This window comes from Spodoptera frugiperda, chromosome 12 (assembly GCF_023101765.2).
Source record: "Spodoptera frugiperda isolate SF20-4 chromosome 12, AGI-APGP_CSIRO_Sfru_2.0, whole genome shotgun sequence".
NCBI lineage: Eukaryota > Metazoa > Arthropoda > Insecta > Lepidoptera > Noctuidae > Spodoptera > Spodoptera frugiperda.
Window position 1 is genome coordinate 3984233 of NC_064223.1, and position 16944 is coordinate 4001176.

A 16944-nucleotide genomic window follows, 5' to 3' on the forward strand; every position below is an offset into this window, starting at 1 on the left:
CTTGGATTAAGGACTTCACACAAAGGCACTTTCATATATTCTTTTTTACTACTGCGCCGGTTTTTCTTTACTTTCCTCACTGTAGCCAGTAAATTACGTCAATGTAAAAACTACTTCGGCTATTCGGTGGAGTAATCCTAACTTGTGTATTTGTGAATGTGAATTTTATGGTATAATGTGAGCATAGGTGTAGGACTGTAGACAGGATATATTTGTAGTTCAGCTAACGTGCACTAATCATAATAGTCAATATTTTTCGTAAGAAAAGTGAATGTCACATTAGTATCTGCACTTCTGCGTTTCACTTATAATATATGCGGAGTTTACAAGACTTGATGTTATGTTATGTTATGTTATGTTATGTTATAGGTACGTACTACTGAGAAAATAATATCATGTTTAGTAAGAGATACTGAGATACATACGTTATCTGTACAATCTCTACAAGGCCATAATACAAGGTTAACATATCTCACGATATTAAAAATTGCTTAGAACCAAGTATACAGCGACTTGCTACATGCTCCTGTTATTATTACAACGGAAATTACTAACTTATTCCAAACGGAAAAGCTACGAAGAAAACGGAAAATAGAGAAAATACGGTTACGTTCTTTCGTCACGATACCGTTTGTTAAACATTAAGTGATTTCTCTAGTTCTTTCGTGTTTTAAATTATTAATGGCGACGTAACACAAACGATAAGCCAGGTTAAAGTTCCCTTTTTACGTTTACAAGGAAGCAATCACTCATATACATTACTATTGTTCCTATTTCTCTTAAACACGGAACACAAAAAGCTAATTTACAAGTCAGAGCATTTACTTAGTTTCTATGAATAACAAAGAAATGTTGAGGTAACAGAACTTTTTGAATAAAATTAAATAATAATATTCCTTACGAAAATGTTGTCTGAAAGTGGAATTAATCTGAATTTCTGTAAGCGGATTAGCTGATCCGTAAATGAAAATTTGAAACTTTGATTACGACAAAATAACGATCAAATTGTTTAAAAGTCACTATGCAAAGGCTACAAGAATTTCATCTTTAGGAATTTACACATAGTAAGTATCGTAGAATAGGTATTATTATTGTTCCAAAAATTTATTTAAAATCATCTATAAATACCTACATATTAATTACTACTTAAACAAAAAAAAATTATAATACTGACGGAAGATGCGTCACGCTAGAACAGACAAATGATAGAAATACTACTGAGTATGTAAGTGTAAGTGTAAATTCACACTCAATTGATGACATCAGTACGACTGATGATACGCTCGACGTATTTTACGCCAGACATGAACCTTTCCTTAAAAATATAAAAATAGGAGCCGACCAGCAGCGGGAGCTTGGTTATTGTTCCATTATTACTATATGGTTGGTTCTTTTTTCTGACCTCAGCTAAGACTTGAGGGTTAGTACGGGCCGAAACCAAGAGCTAAAATTATTATTAATAAGGTTAATGTAAGTAATGCCTAAGTAAACACATAAATATCCTAAAGTATCAAAATTTTCGAAACGCCTTTATTAATTATCGGAAGATCGAATCGACTTGTGGTATTTCATAGCGCAAGTTCAAAAAACTTTTCAACATTTGCCAAGCAGTGGTTACTTCGAAATTGGATCCCTAACACAACCAACTTAACCATTCAGTTGATTCCGAATTTGTACGAGTACCTACCTAACTTGATACTTTAGAAATCTATTAGCATCCCAAAGTACAGATGTCAGAAAAAAGTTGGTTCAAACAAGTTTTTTATTATGCTAACGTAATTGTTTGAAACGGGCCAGCTCCGCTTGTTTTCGCCACAAAGTTTTTCTTGCTTTTCAAGTATTTTTAGACGTCCTTATTTGAATATGTTTACCTACGAAGATTTTTATCTAAATCTTTGTTAAAACTCTTTATCGTTTAATGTTTTTTTTTTTCAATGCTTTTAGTAGCTGGTCTTTTGGTAAAAATGGGCTCTAACAATTTAGGTCATGGACTATTTAATTTTATCTGCTAGCGAAACCCATTTAAAAAGGGTTTGCCAGAAAGCGTACCTAACAAACACCCATTCAATGTTCCTACCAAACTTTCACGTTTATTATCCAGACAATAAAATTGATATAGCTGTCTAATAACTTTCCAATTTTCCACTAAAAGTTTGTTATACCATAACAAATTTTCATAACTTGATAAATTAATTAGTTCTTCCTGCAATAAATATTTTACGCTAAATTGATACTTTTGAGGCCGTTTTGGGAACGGTTTGACCTTTCTAAAATTAGGTTTCAATAGAATTATAAACAGCGAGGTAAGTATATAATTACAACTGTCATGGTTAATTTTACACGGACCATACCGATGACGTATACTCGTATATACCAAAATAGTCAGCTACTGAGTGGCAACATGTGACGTCATTCGTCATATTGTTCATTCAGCATAGTTCCCCTAAACTTAGTAACTTCTTTCAGTGATGTATGGAGATGATTCTGTTTAAATTAGCCCCTTTCTCTCCACATAAATATTTATCACAAATGTCACAATAATATATCACGTTCCACGTTCGATTAGGATAAATCAGATTAAGAGTACCTTATTTGTGATTTACTTCGAAACCAGAACGTTGAAATGGCAGAAATGGATTACTGCGTACGTCACTTAAGGCTTCAAATACATTATCATTAGAGATATGAAATATGGATTACAGACGCCCATCATCATTGTAGCTAAAAGCCATTACGGATTTCAAGCAGAGAATTTGATCTGCAATTTAAGACAACTTTGGAACTAAGATCTTGTACAAATAGCGGTGCATTAATGTAGTTATGCACATTCATTCCGGTGGCGTCGAGCATGTATGACGTCGGTTAGCCGCAGCGGCCGTGCTTAGGACCTCTGAGCAATGTCCTTGTGTGTACATACACCGCTCACTATGGCCCACTATGGCTCACTATAGCCTTATGTCATCCCGTACCGCCCCCGTCTATAAGACACCTAATTTCCGTACCGTTCGTGACTGCACGTCCACACTAATTCTCCGCCCGTTCGTCTGCATAGTAAATGGTCGACAACAATGTCTGCTACTGTGAATGAATTGGGGATTAACATGAAACATAGTGGAGTTGCAACTCGATGGAACGTCTCTCTGGGGATTTGAATAAATGATCCTTTTGAGAAAATTTTCGCTTGTTGGTAATTTGGAACAATTTAAGCGGTTTGTTTTATTCTCTAAATTGTAGATGAGGTATATTTGAATAAAATTTGCATCTCCGTCTACCAATTACGAATTGAATAATATATACACTTAAGTATGTATACCATGTTTTTGCTCATTGATATGTTTTATTCACAAGACAAGTAACAAAGGGCAGGTCTATATGTTGCAATAAACTTATGTAAATGAACGAGTATAACCTTTTTAACACTAACGTTTTTATGACCGTGTATCATTACGATAGTATTATTGTTATGTCTTATAATTATACCTTTAATTAATTGGCGCATAGATCCCTTACAGAGTTAACAGTTTAACTAACTAATAATGTATTAATATCAAACTTCCAGGATTTTATTCAAGAAAAGTAAGTATTATTACTAAATAACAGGTCGTATCGTGTCTAACAAGTTACCTACTTTAAACATTTTCTATGTTCATAAATTATTCAAGGGCTCTCGCGACCTTTCTTAGACAAGTTTGCATAGGAGAAGGGTCGTTCAGGATCCTTTACTATCGATTGCTGTAGGTAATTTACCAATTGTTAGTTCGTTCAACTTATTTAGGCTATTCGCTAGTGTGAATATTTTTTGGTCGCATGGTTGTATTCAATAGAGGCAAAGCTCTTAATATAAACGACAAAACAAATTTACTTACTCTTTAACTGAAATTGAAACCGATTACTCAACATTTACCGGCTCAACGACTTCTATAAGTTGGCTAAGTATCGAAATAAACACATTCACAGTATCTTTTAACGTATTTAAGACTCAATTTTCTATTCAATTATCCTTAAATTGACGACTATTTACAAACAAATCCTTTGTGAATAATATAATAAAAAGAAGAATGGTCCTCAAAGAGAAGTTTCATCAAATGCTACTACGAAATTCATGAAGTTTCTACTCCCCGAGAGATTTGATAACGTCACAGGTCACTCATACACTGTCTATCTGATATGATGTTAAGATACATGGCATAGTGACTGTACCGTGATAGTTTATAATAAGTTCGACCAGGTAAGATAATAAGAGATTTAATTCAGTCTGGAATTGTAAACAGAAAGTAAGGAATAACATCTAGGTGTATGCATAGTTAATACGAGTAGGTACAATTTGCTTTACATAATAATTTAACTTTAATTTCAGAAGGTTTTAGGCGAGTATAACAAACCTTAAACACAATAGAAGGTAACATTCCCACAAACAAGTATTTGTTTTACACTCCAAACCAGTTATAATGTGTAATTAGGTCAGAACAGCTGTATTTTGCGTGTTCTCCCCTGGGGTAGGCAGACCTCCAACTATTCGTACGGTTCAGGTGGCCGGCGTAATAAATTGTAACTTTGTTGAAAATAAATGCTTCGCCCGCTTGAAGGTTACGCACACAAGGTTATTAATTTTCATGAATTTCAACCAAAACGCGTATAAATTTGTTATGAATAACGTGTGAAGCAAAGAGGTTTGTGAATATAATAGGTGAGTTTTATAAATAAACTAGCTTCGCCCGCGTTCCCGTGGGACAAAAAGTATCCTATCAGCTTATACCCTGTTTGTATACCACTTTTCATCAAAATACGTTGAATAGTTTTACGTTGAATAGTTTTACCGTCAATTATGGACAAACATCCAAACAAACAAATTTTCACATTTATAATATCAATTAATAATAATGTGATTAGTGTGATACTGGGTATTTATTTTACGTGCCTTTCTCGTGTTCAATTTCTCTAAAGAACTCATCTGAAAAATGTCTTACTACACATGTGTAAAGAGTATAGATGTATGCAGACATAACAGTGTTTTAAGCTTCAAGGATAAATTAACTAAGCTCTCACAAATACAATGTACAACTTTTACATTTACAGATGAAACAAAGTCAGTTTATACTAAACAATATATGACATTGTATCCATTCCAACTACACTTACTTTTACTTTGATCAAGAATCACATTTGAAAAACAAACCCGTTCAGTGCCGTACTGTTTTTCCTAACTATATTCAGACTTTGATAAAACTTTCAGACATTCTCATAGTTGCCCATATTTTATTTAGTAACGTATTGAAGAAGTTTTTTGATCTAACTTCATGAATTACAGTAATGCGTTACTTTTAGTAATGTAACTAGGTAAATAGTGCGTTTTGTTTCAAGTGAATACAATGTATGAATATCTTTATTTGGCAAAGTTTTTTTATAAAATGTTTTTGAGGAGCAGAGTGGTTCCTTAACATTATTGTTAAGGAACCACTCTTATATATAGCCTTGCTTATTCAATAAAAGGTAGAAGAAAGAAACGTATTATTATTATCAGCTTATATGCATAATATCTATAAACCACAACAAATATTCGATTTTCCCTATTCCCTATTACCAAAGACCAGATGGAAATGCAGGCGCGATGTTGCCACAGAAACATTAAAATACCTAAAAGCTGGATTTCATAAACCGTTACTCAATTCTAAAAGAAAAAGTAACATTTAATAATACTCACAAAATAAATGTGTAAGCGTGACGCAACGAGGTGAAAACCCGAGAAAAGCTGGCATTAGGATTAAACCAGTCAGGATAGTCAACATTTTACAAAGTAAATACATTTTCATGTACCTGCTTAAGGTAAGCCTAAAACATAATGAATTCAATAGGAAAATTTGAAACAAATTAATTTCCTTATACTTGGTAAAGGATTAATTTTCTTCGCATAATTTCTTGTAGCTTTATGTTGGAGTATTCTAGAGGTAGCGGTATGTTTTATGTTGAATTTTATAGCGGATCCAGTTTCATAAATCATTCATACCCTCGTCCCTTCGAGTGTTCAAATTTCTTATGAAGTGCGACGTTATGATCTCGGTACAAAATGTGTGGAGACTTTCTTGTGTTGTGTCAACATTTTCTTATATGTTGATGGATGGAACATAGGATGCATCCATCGACATATAAAAATAAAAAAGCTTTAACACGTGTCTAAATCTCTTTTTGTTCTTTTTTTTTTTTGTAAACTGCTAGGTTCGATTACAAAGCTTTTTTAATTTAAAGACAGTTATTTAAATTAAATGACGATATATTTTATTCATACACTTAATGTAGTTTTGAGAACTACAAATTTTCACTACACGTGGCGAAGAATCTTGAGTAAAACGTGCCAAGTAAAATCCCCGTATTTTCAAACGATATTAAGGTACGAATCTAAAAATTCGACTGGAAAATATTTTTCCAAAAAACCAGTACAATATACACAAATTGCGTCGACAAAGTATCGGAATACGAATTGAATTCGATATTTCTCGTTTCTCGCTTCACTCAGAATATATATGTAGGTAAGTATTATATAATAATATTCTTTGGGAATTTAACGACACGTTTATCGAAAAACTCAGATATCAATCTATATGTTTGCCACGCTTCATTTCCGAATTACTTTTTGAAAAGCGCTTCGTGGCTTAAGTACTGTTCAGTAAATACGGAGAGAATCATCACGCTCGACTTATTAACGAACGAGAACTTTTTGAGGAATTTACGAAGTATATAGTTAGGGATTATGACTACTTGATGTTTCCTTTGTCTGTGATCTTCTTTGATGTGCGATCAAAATATTATAACCATAAATTGTTTTATACACATTAATATTGTGCTACTTTATTTTTGTAATTTTGACTTAGTAAAACTCGGCTTCAGCTTTATAAGTTTTTACTTACATTTAAAGATTCGATAAACCAAAAAATCTTCTTAATTTCGTAACAAACCTGACGGAATAAATACATTTCTTTTCCTATTTCAATCGTAGAAATCAGATAAAAAGGTCTTATAAATCAACACTGAAATCAGTATAACAACGTTACAGTCATACAAATACTTCATTACTGTAAAGAATGGTACTCACTGGTGATCTACAGTAAGGGCTCGGCGGGGCGGGGCGACCAACGCCACGGGCCAAGCCGCCTGCACTAATGACTCTCTCACGAACTGCTCCCACGAAGGTGAAGTTCCTACGACAAAGTAGGTTAGTTACTAAAGAGTTTCATTTACAACAAAAAAGTCTTGATTTTAAACTTGGTATCCAATCTCCTCGGTAAAAAGTGCAAGTGTAGCTGGCAAGTTATAAACTAATCTGTTTGAAATTCGAATTGGATTAAAAAGTATTTACCTACATATTAGGGATAGTAAAGGGTGTCCTCTCAGATCACAATGTTTACGAAATACTCATACCTAAAAACAGGGCGTTAAAATTATGGAAATAGGTAGATAATACAAATAATTTGGCTTCAATTCACACATGGTACACAATGAAAGCATAATATAAATAACTGTTACATGTATGCCTTTGTTCCTTGCTCGCATTAAACTTCTGTAGCAATTACCTACGAAAAGTTTGTACAAAATTCAAGAACTCATACAAAGTATTAAGTATTACACTCTTGATTATTTATTCTACCTCTTTGGTTAAATGCAATTAACAAACATTAATGAAGAAAATTTCTATAGTAGGTGATACAAAATTACCTACGTATTATGAGAGCACTCATTTAATAATGATGTGAAAATCGTATTCATAACTCTCACTCTTCTTGAATACATAAATACATTACATTTATTTACATAAACAGTCAACAATCCATTCTACCAACAAGAACTTATCTATCTCCATTTAACCAGACCACAAAAATCCAACCCGTTAAAACAAAAGCTACAAACGAAAAAACCGCGAACCATTAAATACAAAGCCACAAAAAAGTAAATCCGTCTAAATCTCTCTATTCTCTGTGTTCGATATTCAAAACTATTTGGCTACTGCATCCTTGACCCGGTCCTACCCGACAGTGACACGTATTCAGGAATCGTTCGACCAATTTCAAATTCATCATCAAATTGAGTTTTCTGCTTCAAAAGTCGCTAGTCTCAATTACCTTTGACTTACTCCCTGGCCTTTTCTCAACTAGATTTAGTCTTGTATTGATCAACGGAATGGTATGGTTGTAAATATGTTTCTACATGGAGTGTATATTATTATTAGAGTAGATATGATTGTATTGTCTGTTAACATAAGATTACGCTTTTTATTTCTCGAAAACTTAACTTAGGAAGACTCGAGAAGAACTCCAGAAGACTTAGGCTTTTCACTATTCTTTTGGTGGTCATGTAGATATCGGGCATAATGATATAGATTTCAATAGAGATCAACTATTTAGGATCGATCCTACCACTTAATAAATCAGAAGATATCATTGGATGAGAAGAAAATGGAAAAGTGGTAGTACAATAAATATTTACACCTCAGCTCCCATCTTTTCAAGGGATACCTAATAGATAAGATGGTATATTTATTAAGCTTATATTTTAGTAAGATAAAATTTACTTTCCCCACGGGCTCTATAGACCTAAAATTACTGCTCACTAGGCCTTTGCAAGGAAATAGGAACCGAATTTCAAAACCCCTGACAATAGCTGTTCAATTAAGTTCAGTCAGCTAGTACCATTTTATTGTTTATGTTCATTAGCTTCGTTCGAACCAGTGAACGAAACGAGGAGTACCTATTAATCGTACACGGTACCTCTAGCTCGTTCATTCTCATTTCGTTCATTTATAAAATATCGCGGTTCGTGTTCTGTGGCGCACGTGCGATATATCTTCGCGGGCTTTCGTTTGTTGCCAACGGTTTAGTATTTAATGCTACAAAAGATAGGTGCACTATCGTTAATATTTATTACTGAAATATTCTTGTTGGAATCGTTTTCTATTACTATGAATGTTAAGGGAAAATGTACGTGTACTAAGTTCGTTATTACTGACGATTAATGCCGAATGATATTGCTGACATTATTCCCAAAATAAGTACTTGTAATCTGAATCAATCGAATGGGTAATATCAATATCTACTGCTTTTTCAGATTCGAAATTCAGAATCAATAACAAAGTTAGTTTTTATAAAAATGTGAGCACCTAATCGACGTTTGTTTTCCATTCGTTCGTTCTCGTTTAAAACCGATATGTAAATGAAATAAAAACAGACTGTGTCGCCACGTTTTCAGAACACCCTATTATTTTCAATGCCTGCAAAAAACAATTCAATGCGAATCGAAACGACCTTTTGTAAAAACCTTTTTAATTATAACTTTGTGCACAGTGCAAAACAGTTTCTAGTCAGCAATTGAATTGGAAACAAAGTAAAAGCTTTAAAATACAAATAGCAGTAACACTTCAATTAATGTTAGTTTAGGTCGAGGCTGGAGTCACCTACAGTAACATTACAATGGTTATTTAGGTTTGTTGGCTCGCCACAAAGGGCACAATAAAGATTCCCTTATCAAAACAAAACAACAAAGTGTGCAAAGCTTAAATATTGGAACTGGCTAAGAGCTGAACCAGCCAATCAGTGCCGGCCATTAAACAATTCTCTGTCGATAATGGCTTGGGATATTGTATGTGTGTGCTCAGGAACAACAAACTGTGTGAACATAGATACAGCTTAAAGTAAAGTCATAGCATATTGTTTATGACCATTAAAGTACCATTTATGTATATTGCTCGGGAAAATATAGTTTTCGAGATGTTGCTAACAACTACATATTGTTTAAAACTAACCTTTTAAACTAAATTATAGTAAACACATATGTCATTGAAGAAACTGGGCAAAAATGTTACTTCTTTAGCACTCTTTTCTTTTATAATATCTGTAGCGTGGATACAAAAATAGGATTGCACGACGTGTTTTTAATCGTTTAAAAATATGGAATCAGAAAATACGTACCGTACTAAAATAGCTCGTGGTGGTTGCATTTCTTTAACAATGAAACTTCTACTAAGATGCTAAAAAAGATGAAATAACTGCAATAACTTACTAAACGGTTAATCAGCAATAATTTTTCACTGTGCACGATGTCGACAAAGGCGATTGACCCAAAGAGCAAGGTAGTGGTCACACAAAATAAGAATGAAATGACATAATTTAGTGGAACTATCTTTTTAATATTTTGCCGCCCCTGCCCTGTAAACCAACAATAAAAGATTTTCGATCGAGAAAAGAGTCCCTCAATAGCTTCCAGATGAAGGTCAGTGGACACCAGTCCCCTATATTTTGTCAAGATAGAAATTCAATAGGAAACGTCTGAATTCAAAGACGAATGATTATTCTCCTTTTGGGATGACGGAAGAATAGTAAAATATGGATGAATTTTCCTTCGACAATACTTTTTTTTAATAAAAATTCCTTACGCGACTTACTGAGCTGTCAGTAAGTCGCGTATTATATCGTGAATTTAGCAGGAATTTAGGAATTTAGGAAAGCCCTGTGTCCTCATAATTACAAAAAAGTAACTGATTTAAATAATAAAACTAATCTATGACAGCGGTGCTATAGTTTTTGTCTAAGAACTTTTAAATCAACCAGCAGATTTGTTTGGTCATACAGGTAGGTACTGCGAAGCACTGCACCTAACTATGGTGACGATACATGTTTCTAAACAAGAAATAACCTTTATTAATGTGTTTCTAAGGTTCACATTACCCTAAAACAAAAAAATACTTTATTTGTAAGCGAATAAAGTTGAAAATAATTGCCAATTTAATTCAGATGAACGTTTATTTATAAAGCGGTTAAAAGTCTAAAACAGGTAACGTTACTTTAAGTTTAAAACACACGGAAACTTTGTTAATTATAATAATAAATTATAGTAACAATTTGTGAAGTAACTCGCACCAAAAAGTTTTGAATTTAAATAACAAAATTGAACTTTTACTAGCTAATAACGCTCATTAGTCTAATTGTCGGCGTCATAACTAATTGACTCTTTAGTTTAACTTAGGACTAATTACAACAAAAAAAAACTTTTACCTAAATATTGACGGAGAAAATTATCCAATGACTTCGCCCGCCTTGGGCGAGGCGCCTCTCGCCTCGAGTGTCAGACTCTTATTGACTAAAAACCACCCCGTTCAATCCTACTTCTGCTTTTCGAGCCGAGTAACCGGTTCGGTAACCCGCTAGGCAGGCAGGTATTAGTATTACATGTCTAGTATTAATCTAACGTATGGTAAGTAATATGATTTAGTTATGTTTAATATACTTACACTTAGATACTTCATAAAGTCTTGAACTAAAGCTAAACCAACTAATTGTCGGTATTCGATTTGTCAAATCACCCTCAGCCCTCAATGTTCATAGGCCAAGTAATATATTCAACCAGTATTATCATATCATAAACTTGAGATCGAGTGAACAGAGAAATTCTTGGAACACTCCAGATAAATGACTGTTTTAAAACTAAAGATCTCAAAGGAATATTGTTTGCCGATAGAATGGAGAAAAAATACTCCTGTAAGTAGATATTAAAACCTCTGATTACGGAGTCTTATCGCGTCCTGTCGCGAGGAAAACGCGCGGAAGTTATTCAAGGAATTCCTATAACAAATTGCGTATGCGTGGCGGTGTAAGGCTTAGCTATGCGTTTGTACAACGCGACATTTCAATTAGATTGAAAGTTGTATTGAAAGTGGTATTTAATTGTTTGTAAGTTTAAGTTTATTTACGTGAGATTTAATTTCGATCTTTAGATTACATTTTATTGTTCCTGGAAAGATTGATAAAATGCGTATTTAGTAAAATAGAGTTTGGTTTATACTACATAGGAATAGTGCACGTGAAGTAAACAGTAAACTACGTAAAAAGCTATTTCGTTTACAAATACAAAAAACAAATATATACATATTAAAAATGTCTGCAATACTTTTTTACTATCAGTATGTAGTAAAAACAGATGGATCTCGTATGCATTAAAACATTTAAATTCGAAATGATCACATTTTTTGTCACAAATTTTAAATGGAATATCGAATTTCAACCCTTTGTAGTAGCAAAGCGAATCAGATACATTTAAATTTTATGCGATCGGTATTATGGCACCAATTAAAATAAAGTATAAAAAATGCGTGAATAGGAACGGAACAAAAAAATCAGACGAAATGCACAGAAAGAAACTTCTAACTATTTGTTAGAAGAGATATGATTAATAACAAACTGTAATAGAAAGAAGTTGAGGACTGGGAGGGCAAAACTACATATAATTACTTACTATACAAAAAGCAATAACTGTTTCTGAAAGTACGAGTATTTTCACTGTCATGATTTTACTCTAATAAAATATGCATCTCCCTAACAAAAGTTCTGCTATTCATTCAAATTAATACTTCAAAACAACTTGCTTACTCCTTTGCGAGAACAGCAAATTGTCATTTTGCTTTGCTTACTCGTAAGTTTTCAAGAAATTTTAAACATGTACTGTGTTTCATCTTTCCTTTTGTGAGAGGTTTAATAATCTTAAATATGAAAACATTTTACCCCCTCTCTTATACCTTCAAGTTTGGCGAAAATAGAGGCGAAAAGTACTTAAAATCGTTGGTCTTGGAATATGAATTTCTTTCTCGTTTCTCCAGCATAAAAAAGGGCTTTAATCAAGCATCAAAAGCGCAATAAGAAGGATTTAATGAGAAAATGCAATGTTATTTTTAAAAAGAATTTAGTTATACTAAAATCTGTTTGTAACTATAATTATAAATATCTTGGGCGAGGCGAGAGGGAGTGTCAAACTCTTACTGACTAAAAACCACCCCGTTCCTACTTGTGCCCTTCGAGCCGGAGCCCCGGTAAACCTGCTAGGTAGTCCGCAGCTCCGGATCAGGCTTCAGCGCTACTAGGCTCCATCTGTGCTGGTCTGATGTCTCTTTGAAGCGCGTGTGGAACGCAACGCACCGAACGCATGGGATAAAGTTTCAATCAGTTGCTAATCGATCAATCAAGATACATAGATATTTCGATTACATACTTGTTGTTTTTGAATCACAACAACATATAAACTGGTAGCACATTTGTTTCAATCTATTCTCCAAACAAAATAGTTGCAACGTTGTCACCTCGTAACAACGCTCAAATGATGCATGGCACACAAGTCACGTATAGTATGTAGGACACACTTCCCGCTGTCACGCCGCGTGTGGGAAGACTAACAGCTGACACTTCATGTTGTCCTAGTACCTACAACCCTAGGAGTGCTCAAATCTATTACTATTTCTATCACAAAATGATGATGATGTGTATGTTTTGAAATATTTGTTTGGGTTTGTTTGTTAAATGTAGATATATTATATGATTTATTTTTTGTGAGTTTCATTAGTTACTCACAAGGCTTTGTCAAAATAAGGGATTATTAGTTATTTTTCAAAGTAATTACATAATAGATTCTATTAACTTTTTTACCTTTTTTATCTTAAAACATAGTTAATTTCTGTTAACGTTTTTTCTCAAAAAATCCAGACTGCAATCCATTTCCACCACCACAAATACCATCATTCTCTAAGTCTAAGTAATCAAACCTAAGTAACTCTTCTACATTCGCAAACCATCAATCGATGTAGGAAGCAGTTTATTTTTTATCATTTAATATGTTATCAAAGGCTATTTTTATACGGCCATGGAAGGGGCAAAGATGGGATTTTTAGGGACCGTAAGTATGTTACTACCGCATCTTAAACGCCGCGAGCAATTTGTACATAAAGGACCAAATTCGTTTTGGGGGAAAACGCCATCATCGTGATGGGAAATTAAGTTTAGTAGCCGTTTACATCATTTCTCTTTATTACTTTACTATAAAATAATATGGCTTTAATAATTTGATGTATTTTTGGTGGGTTTTATACTTGTTTTTACCTTTTTATATGAAGATATAAAAAGATCTCCGGCTCAAATCTAGATTCGGTGCTAGTAGTAGTACTGTTCGACCCGAGCTTCGTGTAAGGACACTAAATACAAATTATACCAATATATTATTATCCTATAATTACCATCCAAGAATTGATATTCAATTACTACCGAACAAATCACATTCATTAGTCATTAGTCAAATTGTCACTACGCGTATTGACATTCGTGAATAATGCATAGATAAACATACAAATGTACTTACTAATCTTTTACATATAGCGTACGTTGTAATTTGGTATGTATGGCCTAGGAAATAAGGTTGGTAATTTAAATGCATAGCTCATCACTGCCAGCTCGAAGTTTGTCTCAAAGAGACCTAACAGCATCTAAGTTCTTTATTAGGAGACGCTGCAATACAATGTACATACAAATTATTTTGTTACCGTACTTAGAATGAAAGAAACCTACACTGTGACACTTATTTTGAAGAGATATTTTAAAACTATAATTCATTTTGAAAACGTTTAAAACTTTTTAGTAATTTTAAAATTGTGTCGACCTATATTTTTGACGACTAACAAAAATATGAGAAAAAGATTCATTGTACCTACTTACTGAAATTAATTTTATAAGTGCCACATCAAAAATGAATATGTAAGATTGTCATTTATTTTCTATATTCAAAGTTAGTTACACTAAGTTTATTGATTCTTCGTGAACAACACCCGGCGTTTACACATTCGTAGCACGGCGCTACGGGCTACGAGCTACGCAATATCGTAGTAACGTGAGTCAATTGACTACGCGGCTACGATTCATAATGTTATTTCGGTACGTGTAACAAGGATTTACAATTTTACTGCCTTTTTACGCTATTGTTTGATCAATTCTTTTTTCTTCTTTATTAAAATGTTAACCTTTTCATTATAAAAAAAATTAAGAACAATATCATATCTAACTACCACGCAACTCCCTTTTTAATTTAAATCTAATAAATTTTACATCCCTCGGTTGTTATTTAAGGTAGCAAAAATAAATTAATAATTTCCCTCACAAACAATAGAAGCCTTAGGTTCAACTGGCAAAGAAATAAATAATAACAAATAAATTAATTTACGAACAGAAAACTCATTGAATCATTTCCTAATTATTCAGTTAAATATAATTCTTTTATACACTTTGATCTTTATTTCTAACACAATAAAGGTGGTATTTGTAATTCAAGAGACAACTGTGCGTGTTCAACTGATAACCAATGAAAGTTGACCTCTTGCCCTATGGGTAGCCAACAATTTATGAGGTGCATTTATTCTGGATAGTTAAACCACGAAGAACATGTACATATTAAGAGTCATAAGGCTGGCAATATATAGCTGTAATAAAGTAAATTGGTGAAGTAAATAGTGACAAATACAGGTCTAGACCCACCACGATACATATTAGGAACATTTACTTGTAAATGGCTCTAATGAAACTGTTTTTGGCTTTATTAGGACAAATGTTGCGTATTTATTGCCTTCAACTGAAAGACTTATCAATGTATGTGTGAGATTAGATTCGAGTTTTAAAAAAGTGGACAGTGTTTTCTATCACCAACCACAACCGGATGTGGTTGGTCACACAATGTTTAGAGAACGAATTTTTTTATTGGTTCACCAACCACTGTTTTACACTAAATTTATTTAACACTAGCTTTTGCCCGCGGCTTCGCTCGCGTTAAGAAGTATTATTATTAATTAGGTATGGTTTTTGCGGCTTTACTTTTGTTTAGCGTGTGTAAAAAATTAGGGCCTACAAAACTTCTTTCTTTACTAATCTGTCATTAGGCGCTACGCCATAGTAGCTTTATGCATGCAAAGTCTCAGTCCGATTGGTTTAAAATTGTCAAAATTTCACACAAAGTTTCATCCCCTATTTTATCCCATTGGGAGTAGAATTATTCAAAATCCTTTTTTAGCAGATGCCTACGTCGTCCAGTGATTTCAGCTGTGCGTTGATAGATCACTATGTCAGTCAGTCAGTCACCTTTGAGTTTTATATTTAGATTATGGGTATAGAAACTAAGTAACTATAATAACTATGACTAAAATTACAACTTAAAAATAAAAAGAAATAAAAACTAACTTAAGGCGTCGAAAACATTATCCTCAACGGAGTCGTGAGGTAATGCCACGTTGGATGGCAAACCCTTACCAAGCTACGAGTAGTAGCTAGGCTTTCGGTCACTCGCCAAATTGAAGGGGGCGGTGACTCCCGCGGAGTTCGGGGCCCCTAACGGGTTCGCTATTAAAGCGACCGCTACAGGAGCCCGTTTATTGGAGGTCCCCGGCGCAACCAGCGGCCCGTCCGCTGACGCCTTAGCCGAAAGGCTTCGGGCGTGTCTCGGTGCGGACGAGGTTCGCGTGTCCAGGCCCACTAAGTGCTTGGATCTGCGAATAATGGGCCTGGACGACTCCGTGACGGAGCATGAGGTGGTGGCCGCTGTCGCCAGGACAGGAGGGTGCCCTGCTGATCAAGTCAAAGCAGGCACCATCCGTCCGGACAACTCGGGTCTGCGAACGGTGGTCGTGAGTTGCCCCGTCACAGCGGCCAAAAAAATTAAGGAGGGCAAAAGGCTCCTGGTAGGTTGGGTCTCGGCGCAGGTTAAGCTGCTCGAGGTCCGGCCTCTGAGGTGCTACCGCTGCCACGTGGGCCACCACGTAAGCGTTAAATGCACCTCGGAGGTTGACCGCAGTGACCGCTGCTTCCGCTGCGGTCAGCCCGGTCATAAGGCCGGTACGTGCACTGGCCCGCTGCACTGCGACGCATGTGCGGCGGCTGGCAAGCCGGCCAATCACCGGGCCGGGAGCAAGGTCTGCTCCCCGCCTACCAAATCCAGGGGCAAGGCCCTCCGCCGCCCCCGTCGTTTCCACCGCCGCCACTGTGGCAGTCGCCACTGCCACCGCCGCCGCGGTCAGCGCCGGCTGTAATGCCGCCAGGGAGGAGGTTGTAATGGATTGCCATTAATGAATCCATTCCGCCTCCTCCAGGCGAACATCAACCACTG

General features: G+C 34.9%; 1 protein-coding gene across 2 annotated transcripts in view; it reads right to left on the reverse strand.

Moving 5' to 3' along the window:
* LOC118262332 (GTPase-activating Rap/Ran-GAP domain-like protein 3) overlaps positions 1-16944 on the reverse strand; it is a 228910-nt gene that overhangs the window by 145325 nt on the left and 66641 nt on the right. For both annotated transcript variants that reach the window (XM_050697227.1, XM_050697228.1), the window contains one exon: positions 7088-7193. In XM_050697227.1, the coding sequence (XP_050553184.1) occupies positions 7088-7193 (106 nt within the window). The remainder of the gene's footprint in view (positions 1-7087; positions 7194-16944) is intronic.